The sequence below is a fragment of the Myotis daubentonii genome, chromosome 16 (genome assembly GCF_963259705.1).
Source record: "Myotis daubentonii chromosome 16, mMyoDau2.1, whole genome shotgun sequence".
NCBI lineage: Eukaryota > Metazoa > Chordata > Mammalia > Chiroptera > Vespertilionidae > Myotis > Myotis daubentonii.
Genome location: NC_081855.1, coordinates 34,954,077 through 34,976,233, shown reverse-complemented (window position 1 = coordinate 34,976,233; position 22,157 = coordinate 34,954,077). Strand labels below are relative to the sequence as shown.

Below are 22,157 nucleotides of genomic sequence, written 5' to 3'. Positions count from 1 at the left end.
GGAATCCAGCTGTGACCTTCTGTTTCATAGGTTGATGCTCAACCACTGAGCCATGCCAGTCAATTGGGCTTAACCCTCCTTAGTGGTCATTTAATTAACCTGTTGTGGATGGAAATCTTTTTGCAAAGTATATTTTCATGAGAATATTTTATGATTTAGTACTTGCACAGAAGCAATGTAGTGATCCTTGGAAATATTCTCAGTCATAGAACAGCTACTATGAAAATGTAGTTTCACGTGCCTGTGGAATTTCCCCCCCAAAATAATATTTTATATTTTCTGAGAGAAATCTGCGAAAATAAGTCTTATTATTACCAAATGCTCTGATGATTTTTTTCAAATGATTTGCTTTTTGTGTTTCCTTTCTTAGTTTGTTTTGAAAGTTAAAAATAAAAATCTTATTTAGAACATGAAACTGAGTAGTGACGTGTGTTTATTCTTCTGTGTCTAGTCTACAAGAGACTGTAATATTAAAAATCAACATTTACATTTTATTCTTCTAAGGCTACATCATTAACACTGGAAGGTGGTCGATTAAAACGAACCCCACAGCTGATCCATGGAAGAGATTATGAAATGGTCCCAGAACCTGTATGGAGAGCACTTTATCATTGGTATGGAGCAAACCTGGCTCTTCCTAGACCTGTAAGTATAGCCAATAGTGCCTTATATAAGGAGCAATCATAGATGGGATCTTCTGTTACTTTTATAAACATCACTACAATTTAGTTCAGTGATGGCGAACCTACTACACGCGTATCAGAGGTGACACACGAACTCATTTTTTTTGGTTGATTTTTTCTTTGTTAAATGGCATTTAAATATATAAAATAAATATCAAAAATGTAAATCTTTGTGTTACTATGGTTGCAAATATCAAAAAATTTCTATGTGTGACACGGCACCAGAGTTAAGTTAGGGTTTTTCAAAATGCCGACACGCCGAGCTCAAAAGGTTTGCCATCACTGATTTAGTTCTTACTTATGGTAGTAGAGTACTCAATACCTGTTCAAATCAGTTGAACAAATTTTGGGTTTCTTCTCATTCATTCATTAATTTTTTCATACATTCATTGAGTGCTGTATTAGGCAACAACCATACAATGATGTGCCTATCGGAGTGGGTGGCTTTTATGGAGTGGAGGAAATAATCACTGGGCTAAATGAAGTCAGGACATAATTAGCTAGGCTATTAAATAAGTCATCCACATAGATGCAAACATTAGGATAATGCATGACATAGGCTGAAGCAGAAGTCTGAGAGCCAGTTCTTAAACTTATTAGTTTAGTAGGAGAAGTGGTGCATAATTTACTTCTGAAACTGCTTTTCCCATTAACTACAAAGGCATCCAGTGAGGGATCAGGTTTATTTTCTAGCTGTTGGTAGATTTTTGTGGTTAGTCTTCTGGAAGGATAATAGGAATTCAAAGCTAGCAAATGAATTCTGATTGGTGCCATTACTAGGATGAGTCCTTTAGAGCAGTGGTCGCCAACCTTTCAGACCTCACGAACCACCAGTGGTCAGCAAACCACCGGTTGGCGACCGCTGCTGCAAAGGTTTCCTTAAGCCAGCGGTCACCAACCTTTCGGACCTCACAACCACCAGTGGTCTGCGGACCATCAGTTGGCGACCACTGATTTAGAGCATAAGTAAAATTCTCTGAAGTAATTAAAGGACTTAGAGAATATAATACCAAATTTTAGTGATTTAACTATGCAGCATCATTTGTTGTGCTTATACAGGTAAACAGCAGGACTTGTTACCTTTACTCGCTACCCTCAGCAGGACTTGTAATATTCTTATACCAGGAAGGTTTTGCATAGATAAGATATAAGTTAATCACTTCCATTTACACAGTAGAACATAGATAGTAAATATTTATATGAACTTTTTTTATCCCCACTACTAACATAAGAAATAAAATTTTAAGTAAATGTATAGTACTCTTTATATGTATTCAACCAACAGAGTATTTTTAAATGATGTTGATAAGATTTTGTGAGAGTAGTACATTCATACATTTCTTGGAATATTGTAAATTACTACACTTTGGGTGGCAATATGACCAATTTAATTAATGGCATGAATACTTCCATACTTTTTGACATGTAACTTCAGTCCTAAGTATTTGCCCTTTAACACATTAAGCGCCTAGTCACCGGTGACTGACACTATACTTTCTGTCCGAAAGACAAAACAGGCTGGGCTCTTAACGTGTTAAAAGACCATCATTTATATATATAAAATATGTAAAAGTGAAAAGAGTTATGGTGTGAGGGTAGTAAATTGTAGATAATTAAGTTTTTAAAAATACATATATTTGTATTGAATTCAGAGAGGAAGAGAGAGGGAGAGATAGAAACATCAATGATGAAAAAAAATCAGTGATCAACTGCCTCTTGCATGCCCCCTACTGAGTATCAAGTCCGCTACCAATCCTCGACCTCCTGGTTTGGCTCAGTGGATAGAGCGTCGGCCTGCGGACTGAAGGGTCCCAGGTTCGATTCCGGCCAAGGGCATGTACCTTGGTTACGGGCACATCCCCAGTAGGGGGCGTGCAGGAGGCAGCTGATCCATGTTTCTCTCTCATGGATGTTTCTAACTCTTTATCCTTCTCCCTTCCTCTCTGTAAAAAATCAATAAAATATATTTAAAAAACAAAACAAACAAAAAAACTAAATCTCAGAAGTTAAATAAAAATTGCAAGTTTTGTTTCTTCTTTTACAGTAATCACTTTATATCTTTTAAAACAACAGGTGATCAAGAATAGCAAGACAGAAATCCCAGAGCTAGAATTATTTCCTCGATACCTTCTATTCCTGAGACAACAGCCTGCCACTCGAACACAGCAGTCTAACATCTGGGTGAATATGGGTATGATGAGCCTGAGAATGTTTCCTCAGCATTTACCAAGAGGTAACTTAAGAATGCAGCAAGAATATCGTGCATTTTCTTAAAAAAATAAAATAAAATAAAATTGCTCAAAGTCTGGTGCCACTGTACCAGTAAATCCTTTGTGGGGCTTAGATCTATGGTCATGCGCAAGACTAGATGAGGTAGAGGGAAAAATCTCAGCAGCAAACTGGGAAGGGTCGTTTTCTTTCCTGGTTTGTAAAATATACAACCATAATAAATAGAAATATATTTTACATACCTTCTTTGAGAACAAGCCATTGTAAATTATTTGCTTGACCTGATTTAAAGTCAACCAGTTAGTGATTTCTCTTTTCAACTACACTCAAATTTTTCGAAGTGATTTCTTTGGCAGTATCATGTTTGTTTGTTTTTAATATTTCTGGTGTATCTTGGGTTAGTTTTTTGCGGTTTTATTTTACTATATAAAACATGATACATTTTTCATGCTCAGTCTTAGGAATCTGTATCTTATGAGACACAGATAGCAAAGGATATATTTTGAAAATAAAGCCTATCAAAATGACAAATAAGTTCCAATTTTAATGTGTTATATATAAATAGTTCCCCTTTGATTTATCTATAAAGTTGTTTTATTTCATTTTTTAAAATATGATCTATTGATTTCAGAGAGAGGTAAGAAGAGGGAGAGAGGGATAGAAACATCAATGATGGGAGAAAATCATTGATCAGCTGCCTCCTGCATGCCTCCTCCTGGGGATTGAGCCCACAACCCGGCTATGTGCCCTAACCTGGAATTAAACTGTGACCTCCTGGTTCATGGGTCAATGCTCAACCATTGAACCACACTGCACAGGCAAAGTTAAGTTTTATTGATAGGCAGGACTCGCTCTGTGTTTTTGCTTTGCAAATATTCAAAATTGTTCTTCAGCAAAAATAATGAATTCATCCATTTACACAGAGCCTCAGACTTTGTGCTAACAATTCCACAATGTTATTAAAATTAATATAACCTGATATGCAAGAACTATCTATGAACTCAAACCAACTCTACCATCCCTCCTTTGAAATCAAGTAAGATTCATTTAAAGCCTTCCTTAAAGGTTATATTCAAATAATATATGGAGATTCTTACACATATATTTTGGTAAGAATTATAGCATAGCAGTGGCCTCTGCCTAACCAAACTTTGTCTTTGGGGAAAACATCAAAATCAAGGAACAGTGAAATAGAATTTCTAGGAAACTTTCTTGATTTAATTTTCCAAGAATAAAAGTATTTGCCTTGCCGAACCGGTTTGGCTCAGGGATAGAGCGTCGGCCTGCGGACTGAAGGGTCCCAGGTTCGATTCCGGTCAAGGGCATGTACCTTGGTTGCGGGCACATCCCCAGTAGGGGGCGTGCAGGAGGCAGCTGATCGATCTCTCTCATTGATTTTTCTAACTCATAAAAAAAGTATTTGCCTTGCTTTCATGGCACTCATAACACACACCTTTTTCAATTCTCCTTAAAAGATAACATGAGAGGCAAAATGTGTTAGTGCGCTTTAGTAAGTAGTCTTTGCAACTCTTGTGCTGATCCTAGATTTTTGCTGCTCTGTAAATACCACTAGATATGTTGATGCTATTCAAAAGCACAACGTTTTGTATAAGTGGCTGCATACTTAATGAGCTATGCTACAAAAACTGTCTAGAATTCAAATAAATTTCTTATGTTGCTTAGGACAATAGAAATTGACTTGGACACTACATTTTCAAATGCCTCTGAATCCTAGAACTAGGTAGCTATTATGCTCCAAATTTGTTCTTAATTTGAAATTTTATTCCTTACTAATTAGTTGTGAAATCAATCAGTAATCATTTTGAAGTTTATGAAAATATGCTTTCTTGCTGTAATCTTATAACTAATCCTCTGATGTATAATTAGAGAAATTTGCTCTTTTGTTTTATTTTAGTGATTGTCCTTTGCTTGCTTATAGTAAAAGATTTGCTTTGCTATGGGTTTAAAGTTGATCATGGTTGGGTTTTGCTCTGCTTTCTCATTACTCTATTTATTATAGCTGTTTACTAGACTCTTTTATTCCTTTTAAACCTTGCCACAGTTATAATGACTTAAACATAGCCTTTTTGACAGACATTGCTACAGAAGTCATTGTTTCTTAGATGATTTTTCAGCCTATTTTAGGTGAGTGAATTCTTTTTGGAGCTCTAAAAAAGCGGATGATGCCTATACACTTCTCTGCTTTACTTAGTAGGTGAAGACTCAAAGTGCATTTAATCAGAATAAAACTAAGTCACCATTGAATGTGTGGAAAACTACCTGGAATGTATAATTGTATCCTAGATGGGTTATATCTATATGTTAAGTTTATTTTATTTTGGGTTTCTCAATAAGCTATAACTTCCCATTCACAAAAGATGACCATTTTAAGCTGTAGCTTTGTCTCAACTTTTGTCTAAATAGTTTAACGCCGGTTTAGCAGGTTGTTTTAGCATTTTAGCAACCTATCTTTTATTTTTTTTATTATGTTTTTATTTTTTCCCCTTTATTGAATAAGATATTATAAATGTGTCCTTATCCCCCCACAACCTATCTTTGATTTCAATAATTTCTTATTTTATCCCCCTTCTGTATGAAGTATATGGTGAGACTTTGACATATTCTTCCTTCACTCTTCACTCTTTCCCCTTATTGCCCCTCTTTCTCTTTCTACCTAATGTCTTTCAGGAATTCAAGGTCATGTCTATTGCCATTTTATTTGGCAGACAGGTCATATGATTTTTACCCCCTTATGCCTTTTAATAGGGCTTTTTTTTTTTTTTTTTTTTTCGGTCCTAAGCAGCTTTTTTTTTTTTTTTTTTTTCCAAAAATGTCTCACAAAACAGCAGAATATATCTCTGAAGACAGGAGGAAAAATAATGCTAGCTCTGTGAATTGTCTCCTTTTCTCGTGTGAATCCATAAACTGCCACAGAGCGCTAGGAAACTTCTTGAAGCTGCGTTTGGTCATGTAGAATCTATGCCTACTTAGAATTTTAAGTAAAATCACATAATTGTATCAGTGTGTCAGGTATTTGAGCCACTTAATGACCAAGACTGATGGAGTTAATAATTCAAAGAGTTTATTTGAAGAAAGTGGATCAGGTGAAGCCAATTATGTATCTGTGAAATTCAAATCCAGTCTCATTTTATCTTCTCCATTTGTATGCTGAATTTTTCTTTTGCTATTGGGTGTGACCCAGCTGAGGGCCTATTGTTTGTTTATATTTACCACTCTTCTGGGATCTGAGAACTTCCAATTATTTGGGTCTTTGTGATTTTTTTGCCTCCTTTCAAAGTTAAGGCTTTGGACTCACTCTAAGATACTTGGGTCTCCTGTCTTCATCTTAAAGCTTATTAATTTATAAAATTATTAAACCTCTAATTCTCATTTTTCATCATTATTTTCTAAAATACTGTGGTCACCATTGCTAAAGGGGTGCTTTTATTTTTTTTACTTTTTAACATCAATCTTTTCCTTATTGTGATTACTATGACTATAGGAAACGTACCTTCTCCAAATGCACCATTAAAGCGGGTCTTAGCCTACACGGGCTGTTTTAGTAGAATGCAGACCATCAAGGAAATTCATGAATATCTATCTCAGAGGCTGCGCATCAAAGAGGAAGATATGCGCTTATGGCTATACAACAGTGAGGTAAGAGGTGTCTCAGAGTCATGAAAGCATATCCTTGCAACGATCAAGTGTTGAATCCATAGTTCATGAGCATAGGATTTTGTCTACTTAATTATGCTGAAAACCATTCCAAGGATCTCAGTGAAAACTTCATCTTTTATTTTATTACACACACACACACACACACACACACACATTTTAATATATTTTTATTGATTTTAGAGAGGAAGGAAGAGGGAGAGATAGAAACATCAATGATGAGAGAGAATTATCGATCGACTGCCTCCTGCATGCCCCCTACTGGGATTGAACCTGTAACTTGGGCACGTGCCCTTGACCTGAATCAAGCCTGGACTCTTCAGTCCACAGGATGATGCTCTATTCACATAGCCAAACTGACTAGGGCGAAAACTTCATCTTTTAAATTACTATATGCATACATGTAGTATGCATATAGTAATTTATGCATTAATACCACTTGATCATCATGGACAGTACCATCTTATAAGGATTATTATTATAAAGTGACAGAAAATACATTTTTTCAACTAAATAGAGTTTATTTTCTCCAAATTATAAGTTTAATTTCTATTTGTTTTGAAGTAACATGCTCATGTTCAAAAAATGCAAACAATACAAAAATATGTAGTTAATATTCTTCCTTACCATTCTCTGGTCCCTCCATTCTTTTCAGAGTTGGTGCTGTTAATTGCTTAATATGCATTGTGTTTTCAGATTATAATATGAAATTGGATTATAAGTAGTTTTAACCAATTCTCTATTCCCTAGTTCCTTCTTTTTTACATCCTCCTTTGGTCACCATTGAGAGGCAGTATAGTATAATAGTTAAAGAGCATGGGCTCCTGGAGCCAAACTGCCAGGGATTAAGCTTGTTATATAACTTGCTAGTTATATAACCAAGGGAAAGTCACTTAACTCTCTCTATCTCTATTTTCTCATGAGTAAATGGGGGAAATAATAGTATCTCCCTTAGGGAAGTTGTAAGAATTAAATGAATTAATTGTGTGAGCATTTTAGACATGGTGAACATAAACAAAAATGTATAATCCTACTACATGACATTTGGTTTCACATTTTTAGTTCCCAGTAAGTGGTCAAGTTCCATCTTGATTACAGGCACGTTTACTGAATTTCATACTAGGTTTGATGTGTGATGAGTCTTCTGGTTCCCCCCAAATTCTATATAATCTTGTTCTAGAGATAAAAAGTACATGTTTATGAAGTATACATTGGTTTTCCCTCATCTTACCAGCTAAATTGTAAGTATTTCTGAACAACTATAGTATGCCTAATATCTGTCACATAGGTTATGTGACTACAAGGGCATTTTTAATTGTTATTCATGTTTATTTCCATACTAGAGGTCCGATGCATGAAATTCGTGCACTCAGGGGGCAGTCCCTCGGCCCAGCCTGCGCCCTCTCGCAGTCCGGGAGCCCTCAGGGGATGTCCTGCGTACATCCTTAGCGCTGCTGTGGAGGTGGGAGCAGGAGCCCGGCTTCCGGCCGAGCGCACTGACCACCAGGGGGCAGCTCCTGCACTGAGCGTCTGCCCCCTGGTGGTCATAACAACTGGTCATTCTGCCATCCAGTCGATTTGCATATTAGCCTTTTATTATATAGGATTTGTTACAAGTTTATTCCATTAACAGAAACATTTTCTGTTCCATACACAGAATTACCTTACTCTTCTGGATGATGAAGATCATAGATTAGAATATTTGAAAATTCAAGATGAGCAGCACCTGGTAATTGAAGGTACAAGAAAGAAGCATGCATCTGTATTAGATTTTTAGGGGAACAATTTAAAGATTTAGTTACTAATAAACCATTTCATAATTTTTCTTAACTTTAATTTGGTCATTATATTTTTATTTCTTTTTTAAATTCTTTCTGTTTTGATCATTATATTCTTTATTAGCAGTGGTCCGCCGGACCACTGGTGGTCTATGAGATCTAAAAGGTGGGCGACTGCTGCTGTATAGTAAAGAATACGCATTCAACCCTTATATAATCCCACATACTATTTAGATTACTTTAAAAGAAAAGTATGCCTACATTAATTGTCTAGCAAAGGGTGGAAATAGTGGGTATTCAGTTATAAGTTTAAAAAGTGTCTTAAATTTTCAAGGTGCCTCTTGGAGTTTGAAGAAGGAGACTAATTTTCTTGCATAGTTAGTGGCATAGGCTTTCATTAGTCATCAACACTGGTCTCTCACCAACAGAGCTTCCTTGTACATTCACACATAGATTTATACACATCATTGAAAACTAATTGCCTTTGTATTAAAATGAATAGATTACTCTCACAGTTGTTGCTATTTAAGAAAGAACTACAATAGTTCTAATGTATTAACTTTAAGAGCTTTAATTACTTCTCTAAATGGTTGAGTATAATTTTACTTCAGGTAGGTAATTGAGGGAATAGCTTACTAATTAATTGTAACCAACTGACTATAAAGTCTCCAATATAGTCAGAATTGGTTTCAGAATCAAATACTAAAAATAACTTGATTTTTTTTAATAGTTTCGGATTTAGAAATAACATTTTTTTAACAGAAGTAGTTGAGCAGGTGTGATTTCAGTGGATAAGAAATTAACACATTCCTATCTGTCTTTCTAGTTCGAAACAAAGATATGAGTTGGCCTGAGGAAATGTCCTTTATAGCAAACAGTAGTAAAATAGACAGACACAAGGGTAAGTCTCTAGTATATTATTTTCAAATAGGTTATCTTAAATTTATCCCCCCCCCCCCCCAACAATTGAAGTATTAACAACTTTTGGCTTTCTAGTTCTTATTTTTCTTTTTCCTGATGTATCAAATTTCTGTCTAACCTTTCAATTACATAATTTATATCTGTATATTTTTGCAATGCAAATGAACATTTATTGAGCTCATACTAAATAAGAAATGGTTAAGGTATGTCCCTCCCCCAAACCGTGTCAACTTTTCTCCACTCAGCCTAGGATCAGTGCCTTGCTGTTTCTCTTAGGCTGAGAAATTCACACTATGTTTCACTAGTTTTGAAAGTAGTGAGTAGCATTGTGGTGGGCACTGCTAGCAAAACATTTGTTTCCTTTAAAACAAGCACTGAGATGAACTCGTTGCTTTCCATGGAGAAGCTGGACTCATCTGGTGTTCTAGTCATGCGCCCTTTGAATAATCACCAGTGACACTTGCTATGGCCTCAGTGACTTCTTTTAAAAGCTGGTGTTGTGCCTTCACTGGTTTGGCTCAGTGGATAGAGCGTCAGCCTGAGGATTGAAGGGTCCCAGGTTCGATTCCGGTCAAGGGCACATTCTGCAGGAGGCAGCCGATCAGTGATTCTCTCTCATCGTTAATATTTCTATCTTTCTCTCCCTCTCCTTTCCTCTCTGAAATCAATCAATAAATATATCCTATATAATAAAGGGGTAATATGCAAATTGACCCTAACAGCAGAACGACTGGGAATAACTGGTCACTATGACACACACTGACCACCAGGGGGCAGATGCTCAATGCAGGAGCTGCCCCCTGGTGGTCAGTGCGCTCCCACAGGGGGAGCTCTGCTCAGCCACAAGCCAGGCTGACAGCTGCCAGTACAACGGTGGTGGTGGGAGCCTCTCCCGCCTCCTTAGTAGTGCTAAGGATGTCTGACTGCAGCTTAGGCCTGCTCCCCACTGGCAAGTGGACATCCTCCGAGGGCTCCCGGGGTGCCAGAGGGATGTCTGACTGCCAGCTTAGGCCCAGTCCCCCGGGGAGCAGGCCTAAGCCAGCAGGTGGTCATCCCCTGAGGGGTCCCAGCCTGCGAGAGGGCACAGGCCGGGCTGAGGGATTCCCCACCCCCCCAAGTGCACAAATTTTTGTGCACCGGGCCTCTAGTGTGTGTGTGTGTGTGTGTGTGTGTGTGTGTGTGTGTGTGTGTGTGTGTGTGTTTAAAAGCTGGTGTTTAATTTCACATCAGTAAAGAAATCAAAATCCAAGATGCTATCCAAATACACATCAGTGGTCGAGTCTAGGGCAGTGGTTGACTCTTGGTCTGTATTAATGTCTAGGTCATTGATGTGTGGGAATGATGCAGGGAAAGTCACAGTCAAGATGAACCAGGTAAAGAAGATGAGGGCCTTCTTAATCATGGTGCAGGTAGTCATTAAGAGTTTCCAAATTCTGGAGGGATCAGGCAGGGAGAAAAATGTAAATATATTACTACCACTTATAAAGATATAATTTACAAAATTGCTGTAAGATGAACAAGTTTCCTTATATTTAAACTAGTCCCAGTGCACAAATCCAGCCTGGCCTGTGCCCTCACAATCTGGGACCCCTCAGGGGATGTCAGGTAGCTGGTTTCAGCCTGATCCAGACAGGAGGGAGCCCGATCCCCGCAGGCCTGATCTAGACAGGAGGAAGCCCAATCCTGTGCATTGAGTGTCTGTCCCCTGGTGGTCAATGCACCTCATAGTGACCGGTTGTTTGGTCGTTCGGTCGCTTAGGCTTTTATATATATAGATAACTTCTAAAAATTTCCACCGTTTTTGGAACTCTCTAACTTTTCCTTCTGCCTTTCCATTTTATCAAGGGTGTCTTAAGGGCCAGTATTTTTAATACCAGTATTTTTCCAACCCCAAATTTTTTCAACTCAAGACATGCACTGTTTGGCCAGTAATGATAGGATTTGTAGGAACTCGACCAATAAGCCTTTTATGACCTAGCTAGGGAAGCAAAATGCTTCCATAAAAAATGCAAAGCAAAGGATACAGCCCTCATAGGTCCAACAGTTCATTCTCAAAGATAGCCTAAGAAAAATCTAATTTGTGTGTGTGTGTGTGTGTGTGTGTGTTTACATATATATGTATATATATTTTTATTTCAGAGAGGAAGGGAGAGGGAGAGAGAGATATAGAAACATCAGTAATGAGAGAGAATCATTGATTGGCTGTCTCTTGCACATCCCACACGGTGTCAAGCTCGCAACCCAGGACCTCCTGGTTCATAGGTTGATGCTCAACCACTGAGCCGGGCTAATTTATATATTTTTAAAGACATAATACTAGGGGGTGGAGGAGGCCAAAGAGGGGGAACAGGACAGCTGTAATACTTTCAACAAAAGGATAAATTTTAAAATATAAAAATAAAGAGAATACTAGGAGAGAATTGTTTGAATTTTAAAAAAATAAAACAAACAGCTATAGCAATTATAGAGAATCATTGCTGCTTCTAGATGACAAATGAGCGTGGATTGTCAGGATTGCCAGTGACACTCCTCTACTTCAGCATTGCAAGACTAAATAGAGAAATATTAGCTTCATTTAGCTGATCTAAAAAGTCATAAAAATGTTGCATTGAATATAAGTAACTGGTCTATGACATTTTACTACAATTGGACTTCAGTTCTCATATTGTTTGTTCCAGTTCCCACAGAAAAGGGAGCCACAGGTCTGAGTAACCTGGGAAACACATGCTTCATGAATTCAAGCATCCAGTGTGTTAGTAACACACAGCCACTGACACAGTATTTTATCTCAGGGAGACATCTTTATGAACTGAACAGGTAATCTTTCTTGAGTTATTGGCCTCTTAACTTTTTATAATTATATGAACTCAGTATTACTTGAATTTCCTCTTTCTTTACCATGGTAAAGAAAAGTCTTACCTTATTTTCTCTATTTAGTATTAAATAAGGACCAGGGGATAAGTCTCTTATTTTAAAAAGATGTTTTGATGTGAGAAAACAGATAACTAGGCATTTTTATGCCCACATGATTTTTATTGATTAGAATCTTTGGCAACAAATTTTCCTTTCAAAACTTCTAGGACAAATCCCATTGGTATGAAGGGGCATATGGCTAAATGCTATGGGGATTTAGTACAGGAACTTTGGAGTGGAACTCAGAAGAATGTCGCCCCATTAAAGCTTCGGGTAAGCAGTTAAAATAACATAAATGTTTTTAACTCCTAAATTATTGTTTGCGTAATTATTTTTCTCTACATATTTTGTATGTTTGGCTTTTTTTATTTTAGTTTAATTCATGTTTTTGGATGATTCACATGGCATAAACTGGATATCATATTCTTTGCTTGTTTAAATATATGCAAAATACAGCTATAGAAAAAAATAAAAGTACAACTATAGATGTAGTGAGTGGGTAGGGAAAGATCTAAGGCACAATCTAAATTTGATATGTTGTTTCTTTTACTAATTCGTCAAATATCTTGCATATATATATATATATATATATATATTAAACCTTTCTTTGTTAATCTATCACTATTAGCAATATTCTAACTGCAAGATAGACCTCTGAGTCTAATTAATGATATTCAATACATCTTTAATATTATTGTGATAATAAGTTCTATTTGTAGAATTTTTTAAAGTAGCAGAAAGAAAGAATATAATTAATGGGTAAAATTTTATATTAATGTCATTTGTAGTGGATTTTAGTGAAGTTAGGATTGTTTTCATCTCTATTTTAAAACAAGGTAAAATCTTTTTAGATTAAAAATTAATAATTACAATAGCTAAAAATTTGACTACCACTTACCAGGCACTGTTCACATTTTATGTGTAGTAACTCATTTAATTTTCTATATGGCCCTATAATACAAAAGCGATATTATTATCCCCATTTTATGGCTGAGAAACTAAGGCTCAGAGCAGCCAAATATCCTGCTCAAGGTTGCAAGCTAGTTTGTAAGTCCTCACAGTTAAACATGAGTCTGTTCTGCCTCTAATAATAACAGGATGCAATAAGACCAGAAAAGTTATCTGTAAAAGAAAACTTATAAATAGTAACTCTTATTGTGAGCAAGTGCTATTTTAATATTTCTGCCTTATCTGTTTTAAATAACATCTGAGTATCTAAAGAACTGTTTGCTGAACTGGGATATAATATTGGCCAAAATACATTTTTTTCTTTTGGTCATTTGAGATTAAGATTAGAAAGCTTTCATGATTATCCAAAATATATTTGCTGAAATAGAGACAGATTAAATACCATACTATTTACCTTCTTATAATGCCTCTGGTTGAATTATGAGGCATGTTCATTCCAAATATTATGGGGTAGCAAATAATTTGTTTACTTCCAACTCTTATTTCTAGTGGACCATAGCAAAATATGCTCCCAGGTTTAATGGGTTCCAGCAACAAGACTCCCAAGAACTTCTGGCTTTTCTCTTGGATGGTCTTCACGAAGATCTCAACCGAGTCCATGAGAAGCCATATGTGGAACTGAAGGACAGCAATGGCCGGCCAGACTGGGAAGTGGCTGCAGAGGTTTGTCAGTTTTGAGTTTCTAATGTAAGCAATAGATTAAATGTTCTGGCCACAAATGCATGTTGCACAACTTAAATTCTGTGATCAGAATTTTACTATGAAAGTAAAGGAACTTTTATTTCTCTTCTTTGTTTTTGTGCAGTAATGCCAAAGCAAAGCAGCCTTAAATGAAAACAGAAAAATGTTGCCTTTTCACATTGTACACTTTTGGGAAAGGATATTTACTCAGTAACTTCAAGAATCTCCATAATTGCTAAAGTAATGTGTGCAGTGACCAATAGGCACATTTTATTTCCTTTTTAATGGACAAAGAACTCTAATAATCATCATTGTTACCATGATAAGAACAAAGAAAATAATAGGATTTTCCATCTGAATTTAATATTTTATAGTTTGAACAGAGAGAATCACATTTTTAATTTTATATCTGAATTATGTTTGTAGGGAGAAAGTTTTTATATTTTTAATGACTGTGAAGGATTATGTTCTTGACATTTAAATCTCATTTAACTGCTAGTAGTTTCTTTGAATTTGTGTAGAAATACTATTCTTTTGAATTTTCAAAAAAATTTTTTTTCTCTAATCTTTTTTCTTGATAGGCCTGGGACAACCATCTGAGAAGGAATAGATCAATTGTTGTAGATTTGTTTCATGGGCAATTAAGGTCCCAAGTCAAATGCAAGACATGTGGTCATATAAGTGTCCGATTTGACCCATTCAACTTTTTGTCTTTGCCGCTACCAATGGACAGTTATATGCACTTAGAAATAACAGGTAGGTTACAAAGTTCTGAAAAAATATTTACCTTATTCAAAACAGCCTGAATTTGTAAGTATGGTCATTTTGTTTATGCATTCTCATAAAAATTGATAACCTGTTATAATATAGCAATCTAATTTCAGACATGATTTAAGGTTTGAAAGACTTGGAACATGGGTTCATTTTTGTGCCTATTGACTCCTCTTTTAGTTTTAGGTATGCCAGAAACTCTCTTTAAAATCTTGCAAAACCACTCACACTTCCATATCAGCTGAGCATTCAAAAAAATAAGACTATTTTAATATAATCCCTAAGTATCATCTGTTACAGTGTTTGCATATAAAATTAAAATTCTAGATTGAAATGTTTATCATTTCCAAGTCATAGACACACACACACACACATTTTATTGATAATAGATCTTTTCTCATTACTAGTTATTAAGTTGGATGGCACTACCCCTGTACGTTATGGACTAAGACTGAATATGGATGAAAAGTACACAGGTTTAAAAAAACAGCTGAGTGATCTCTGTGGACTTAAATCAGAACAAATCCTTCTTGCAGAAGTACATGGTTCCAACATAAAGGTAATATTAACTATTCTTGTAGGAAACCCTTGATTCTATCCTTCAAAGAGCAGTTTTCTCCATTAATTATGATGTTAAGTGACTGAGCAAGATATTAAAACGCAACAGCTGAACAAAAAAATTTGTCAAGTCTTTTATACCATTCTCTGGAACATTTGAGATCTTGCTCCCCAACATATTTTGTCAGTTTGGCTTAAATAAGCTTATAAAAATTTCCCTCTCCCCCAAAAAATTTCCATCCCAGAAATTTAAAAGGGTTGTCTGCCAGAATAAAGGAGTAATAATCATGGTGGTATTTTTAAAAGAAGGGAATTATGTAAGCCAAGGCTGCCTATATAGAGTGACCTAGCTGTGTTACGACAGTATAGATGTCCTCCAGTGACTGCTGCTGCTGTGCTTGGCAGCTCTTCTGTATTACCAATGTCACTAGAATTTCCTAGGTTAAAGTATTTTATGTATTTATGAATGTATGTTTTTAGTATTTATTTATGAATATATATAATTGGCCTTTAACACACTAGGAATTTAGAGAGTAAAGATAAATTGACACAAACCACTTCCTCCTGAATACCAGCTGGAGAAACAAGCAATTTAATAAATATATTGCCAATTCTAAATTGAGTTCCTACCATTAGTATTACTTATATTTATCTTTGGGGTTTCTGAACAAACTCCCCCACCTTATTGACATTTTGTTCATGTGTAATGCAAAGGTGAGATCTCTCTGAGGGTGTTGGCTTTAGATGCCTGGAGTGACGGACAAAACTTAAAAACCAGTTATACACAACATACTTTCTTTCTGTGGAAAGGGATACATAATGATTTTTGTCATTGAGGTTAACTTATCAAGCTTTCACCTTTTAGTTAGTTGAGACATATTGTTCATTCATCTTGTTTATTTAGTGATAAAATCATCGAAGACATTCGCTTCAAATATATCACAGAGTTCATTTTCCATCGTATCTGAAACATCTCCTTTTACCTTGTCTCTTTTTCTATAGAATTTCCCCCAGGACAACCAAAAAGTACGACTCTCAGTGAGTGGGTATTTGTGCGCATTTGAAATTCCCATCCCTGGATCTCCAGTTTCAGCTTCTAGTCTAATACTGACAGGTATGGTAGAACTAGAGTTTCTTTTCATGATTTCAGCTTTAAATTCTGGGCTAAGAGTTAGCATCCTTTTTATATTTGTTTGGGCTGAGGACATTAGAGCAAAAGAATTTTGAGGCTGAAGGAAACCTTTGTGATAATTTGGCTCAAATTCATTTTATAGATGAGGAACCTGAAATTTAGAGAACCTAAGTAACTAAGTTAAGTAGATGAGTTATGAGTTAATTTACCACTGGAATTCAGATCTCTTTTTGCTCTTTTATCTAATACTAACATGGCAATAGCTGGTGTGAGAAGAGTATACTATAAGAAAACATGATAATTAATATGACTAAAAAGGAATTTGTTTATCAGATATTTGCATATAATTTAATATGGTCATCTAATGAGTCTTTTGGCCATTGATACAGTTTGTTTATTCTTTTTTATACTGTTGATAATTAGGTCCATTCCCCAATTATAAAGCACTTCTCTGGCACTAAATAGATAAGACTGATGGGTAAATGATTTAATAATGCTTTTTTGTTTAGGTCTTCACTGGCCAATAGAACTCTCTGCAGTGATGGAAATTTTCTGTAATCTTGACCATTAGTCAATACAGTATCCATTAGTCACATGGACTGTTGAGCCCTTGAAATGTGGCTAATGAGACTGAGGAAATGTATTTCATTTTAATTTAAAAAGCAACATCTGTTCCCATTTATAACAAATGTACCACTGGTGGCGGGATTATTAGGGGGGAGGCTATGCATGTGTAGAGGCAAGGGATATGTGGGAAATTTTTGTACCTTCTTTATTTTGCTATGAATCTAAAAACTGCTCTAAAAAATAAATTTTTTAAAAAATGAAATAATTAAAAGGAAAAGTCTCTATCTCTAGATAGAGACTGTCACACTTGACAGAACATTTTTAGAGGAATGGAGAAATGAATTTTTAGAGGAGAGGAAAAAGAAAACAAGTGCTAGAACTGTTTGGGTGCCACAACATGGTGCTAGCAAAGGTTTCTGCAAAAATTCGACTTACACTTTCCAGAAGTTAATCTTTCTTTGCCATTTAGTCTTAAATGTGAGTTATAGAAATAAAATCTGAAATTAAAATCTTCTGATCAATCTAGAATTATTATTTGAACTATAATTTCTCCTTGTCATTTGTTAAAAGAGACTACTATCAGTAGTTTAGATCCTCACAATATTTGAGAAAAAAGATGGAAGTTCCACAAGCTTATGGTGCTGTATGTATCTTTGAATTTGTAGATATCTCCTCTTCCCCATCCACAAATGGAATGTTAACCCTAACCACCAATGGGGACCTGCCCCGACCAATATTCATCCCCAATGGAATGCCAAACACTGTTGTGCCATGTGGAACTGAGAAGAGCTTCACAAATGGAATGGTGAATGGTCATATGCCATCTCTTCCTGACAATCCCTTTACAGGTTACATCATTGCAGTCCACCGAAAAATGGTGAGTTTGATGTTAGGCAAGTTACTGCTGGTCTTGCCAGTGTCATTTGTGAGGCAGCCATTTTCTGTCTTTGCACCATTTTCATTTTGTGCACTTTCAATGTGTTATGTATGCTATTGTAAGGGATCATAGCCTGTATATGAAATGATATTTCTCACTCATTTTTAAGCAGCAACAGGATGGTAGTACATACTATTTTCTTTTAACAGTGTGTGTCTCTTATATGTTCATGTAGGCAAGTACATCTTCTCTACCATATAAGTATGGATGTCTTTGGAGAAGGTTTTGTTTGTTTGCTTGGGGATGGAAGGGCACCAAAAATGTTCTTGGGCAAGATAAGTTGTTTCCTAGGACTGCTATAACAAATTACCACAAACTTGGTGGCTTAAAACAACAAATTTATTCTTTCACAGTTCTGGAAACCAGAAGTCCATAATCAAAGTCTCAACAGGGCTGTGCTCCCTTCACAGGCTTTAGGGGATAATACTTCAATACCTCTTCCAACTTCCTTTAGAAGGAAGGAAGATTTCATAATGGAAAGGAAGCAAGAGGGAGGCTTTTGGAGTGTTGGTTATATTCTGTTTGTTGACCTGACTCGTGGTTACACAGCTATTTGATTTTTGCTAATTCTTTGAAATGTACTCCCCCCTCCCCTTTGAATTAGTAACTCTTGACTAAAGTGAGTTTCTGACTATGTAGATGATGTTCTATGGACCATGTTTTAGACAGGATTGTGTAAGTGAACAGCCTATAGAATTACAGGATACATTTGTGACTTGAAATTGTCTTTAAGCACAGTTCCTACTGGTCCCATTAGCTAAAATAATTGGGTGATTCATGCATTTCCCCACCTCTTTTTTTTAAATATATTTTTTTATTGCTTTCAGAGAGGAAGTGAGAGAGAGAGAGAGAAAGAGAGAGAAACATCAATATCAATGATGAGAGTCATTGATTAGCTGCCTCCTGCATGTCCCCTACCAGGGACCTAGCCCGCAACCCAGGCATGTGTCCTTAACTGGAATTGAACCTGGGACCCTCCGATGCTCTATCCACTGAGCCAAACCGGCTAGGGCTTTTTTTTTGTTTTGTTTTTACCAAGTATTATCAGATCATATATTAAGAACTCTGAGCTCCGAGGGGTTTTGGATTGGAGAGGGTGCAGGCCGGGCTGAGGGACACCCCCTTCCCTCGTGCACGAATTTCATGCACTGGGCCTATAGTAATAATAATAATAATAATAATAATAATAATGATAATAATAATAACAATACCAACACATGAAATAGAGCTTTAAAATCATGTATTTAGCTAAGCTTAATTGAATAATTGCAAAATAAAATGCTTGAGAATCAGAAATAAAAGTCTTTTCAGGTCGAAACCAAGATGGCGGCATAGGTAAACACCGGAGATTGCCGCCTCGCACAACCACTTAAAAAATACAACTAAAAGATGGAACGGACATCACCCAGAACCACAGGAAGGCTGGCTGAAGGGAAATTCTACAACTAGAAGGAAAGAGAAAAGCATACCGAGACTCAGAGGAGGCACAGTGCGGAAAATACAAAGGTACAGAGACACAGCTGATTCTCACAGCCAGTTGGCCTGGAGGTCAAATCCCCCCCCCCTCCCCCAGTATTACCTACAACAATCAAGGCTTAACTACAACAAGACTGCACACAAAGACCACAAGGGGGTGCACCAAGAAAGCATAAAAAATGCGGAGACAAAGAAACAGGACAAAATTGACAGAAATGGAGTATATAGAGTTCAAAACCACACTTTTAAGGTCTCTCAAGAACTGCCTAGAAGCCACTGATAAACTTAGTAAGGCCTTCGAAAAGACTGGTGAGACCGCTGATAAATATAGTGAGATCCTCAAGAAATCTAATGAGACCCTCGATGTTGTGATAAAGAACCAACTAGAAATTAAGCATACACTGACTGAAATAAAGAATATTATACAGACTCCCAACAGCAGACCAGAGGAGCGCAAGAATCAGGTCAAAGATTTGAAATGCGAAGAAGCAAAAAACACCCAACCAGAAAAGCAAAATGAAAAAAGAATCCGAAAATACGAAGATAGTGTAAAGAGCCTCTGGGACAGCTTCAAGCGTACCAATATCCGAATTACAGGGGTGCCAGAAGATGAGAGAGAGCAAGATATTGAAAACCTATTTGAAGAAATAATGACAGAAAACTTCCCCTACCTGGTGAAAGAAATAGACTCACAAGTCCAGGAAGTGCAGAGAACCCCAAACAAAAGGAATCCAAAGAGGACCACACCAAGACACATCATAATTAAAATGCCAAGAGCAAAAGACAAAGAGAGAATCTTAAAAGCAGCAAGATAAGGAAACTCAGTTACCTACAAGGGAGTACCCATACGACTGTCAGCTGATTTCTCAACAGAAACTTTGCAGGCCAGAAGGGAGTGGCAAAAAATATTCAAAGTGGTGAATACCAAGAACCTACAACCAAGATTACTTTATCCAGCAAAGCTGTCATTCAGAATTGAAGGTCAGATAAAGAGCTTCACAGATAAGGAAAAGCTAAAGGAGTTCATCACCACCAAACCAGTATTATATGAAATGCTGAAAGGTATCCTTTAAGAAGAGGAAGAAGAAGAAAAAGGTAAAGATACAAATTATGAACAACAAATATGCTTCTATCAACAAGTGAATCTAAGAATCAAGTGAATAAATAATCTGATGAACAGAATGAACTGGTAATTATAATAGAATCAGAGACATAGAAAGGGAATGGACTGACTATTCTTGGAGGGGGGGAAGGGGTGTGGGAGATGTGGGAAGAGACTGGACAAAAATCGTGCACCTATGGATGAGGACGGTGGGGAGTGAGGGCGGAGGGTGGGGTGGGAACTGGGAGGAGGGGAGTTATGGGGGGGAAAAAAAGGAACAAATGTGCTGGGGTCCAACCCCAGCAGGTCCAGGGGTCCCCAAAGGTGTGGACGGAGTCGGCGAAGAAGGAAGGACACGGAGACAGTGTTCAGTTGATCAGCAGCCTAGCCAGGATCTCCAGCCAAGTTCTGGTCTCGATCTCCAGAGAGGTTCTGCTTCGGATCTCCAGCCAGGTTCTGTAGCCATGTTCCCTCGCTAGGTTCTCCAGCCAGGTTCTGTCCAGGTTCTCCAGCCAGGTTCAGTCACCAGGTTCTAGTCAGGTTCTCTTGCCAATTTCTGTAGTCAGGTTCAGTCCAGGATCTTTTGCCATGTTCTCTCCAGCGAAGTTCTTCTGTCTGTAGGTTCTGTGTAGGTTCTGTCTGTAGGTTCTCTCTTCTTAGTTCTGTCTCCTGAGTTCTGTGTTCCAAGCCCTGTGTTCTAAGTTCTATCTCTGAAGTTCTGTGTTCTGAATTCTGACTTCTGAGTTCTGTGTTCTAAGTTCTGAGTGTTTCTGTCTTGTTACAACGGTATTTATACCAGTTGATTCAATCCTATCAATCTCTATTACAAAGGTTAGGGCATTTCTTATCTCCATTCCAGGGAGAAAAGATTATGTAGTTTAAGCATGATTGTTCATAGTTAAAATGATTAATTACCCGCCTGGCACTTAGTTAAGGGGTTTTATTCCCTCCCTAACTTCAGGGGAAAATCCCTACCTGGGGAAACAACCTTTCTCAGAGGTGACCTTGGTTAAAACACATAGTGCCAAGAAGGTGAGCAAACATATTAAGAACCGTATGCCATATATGCCAGGTCCCTTGAAACAGCAAGGATGGACCGGCTCCTGGCACAAATGTAATAATCTGAACAATAAAGATTTAATTTAAAAAAAAAAAGTCTTTTCACTTGGAAACTAGCTAACCCTTAGTGAGTTTATAGGTTGTTGACTTAGCTTCTCTAACTACTACATAAAGGCCAACCAAAAGAATTAAATGTCTAAGTGCTTAGCAGCTTTTTAAAATAATCCTGAACTCCCAACAATCTATTATACTAAGTTCTTGTTTTATTAAGCAACCATTTCCAAGCTAATTCTGTGCAGTATCTTTATTAAGGAATTTCAGCTTAACATACTCAAAGCAAATATTTTTAAATTTTACCTTACTTTTAATTTGTCACATATTTAAAAAAATTAGCCCTAACTGGTTTGGCTCAGTGGATAGAGCGTTGGCCTGTGGACTGAAAGGTCCCAGGTTCAATTTCGGTCAAGGGCATGTACCTTGGTTGCGGGCACATCCCCAGTGGGGAGTGTTCAGGAGGCAGCTAATTGTTGTTTCTCTCTCATCGATGTTTCTAACTCTCTATCCCTCTCTCTTCCTCTCTGTAAAAAAAAAATGAATAAAATATTAAAAATATATATATCATAGCCATTCAGCTACTTATAGGAAGGTGGATAAATTGTTACAAAATTAAAATGACTGGTTTCATAAGTCTCCAAAGGTCTCCAGT

The 22,157-nt window shown here is 36.8% G+C and overlaps 1 protein-coding gene across 6 annotated transcripts in view; it reads left to right on the top strand.

The window, feature by feature from the left end:
- USP32 (ubiquitin specific peptidase 32) overlaps nt 1-22,157 on the top strand; it is a 125,654-nt gene that overhangs the window by 84,597 nt on the left and 18,900 nt on the right. For 4 of the 6 annotated variants that reach the window (XM_059669718.1, XM_059669722.1, XM_059669721.1 and 1 more), the window contains 12 exons: nt 505-645; nt 2,757-2,916; nt 6,415-6,569; nt 8,245-8,326; nt 9,192-9,266; nt 11,965-12,103; nt 12,367-12,472; nt 13,658-13,831; nt 14,431-14,605; nt 15,028-15,179; nt 16,181-16,292; nt 17,543-17,754. In XM_059669718.1, coding sequence (XP_059525701.1) covers nt 505-645; nt 2,757-2,916; nt 6,415-6,569; nt 8,245-8,326; nt 9,192-9,266; nt 11,965-12,103; nt 12,367-12,472; nt 13,658-13,831; nt 14,431-14,605; nt 15,028-15,179; nt 16,181-16,292; nt 17,543-17,754 — 1,683 coding nt within the window. The remainder of the gene's footprint in view (nt 1-504; nt 646-2,756; nt 2,917-6,414; nt 6,570-8,244; nt 8,327-9,191; nt 9,267-11,964; nt 12,104-12,366; nt 12,473-13,657; nt 13,832-14,430; nt 14,606-15,027; nt 15,180-16,180; nt 16,293-17,542; nt 17,755-22,157) is intronic. The other 2 variants (XM_059669719.1, XM_059669720.1) reach the window with 2 other exon arrangements.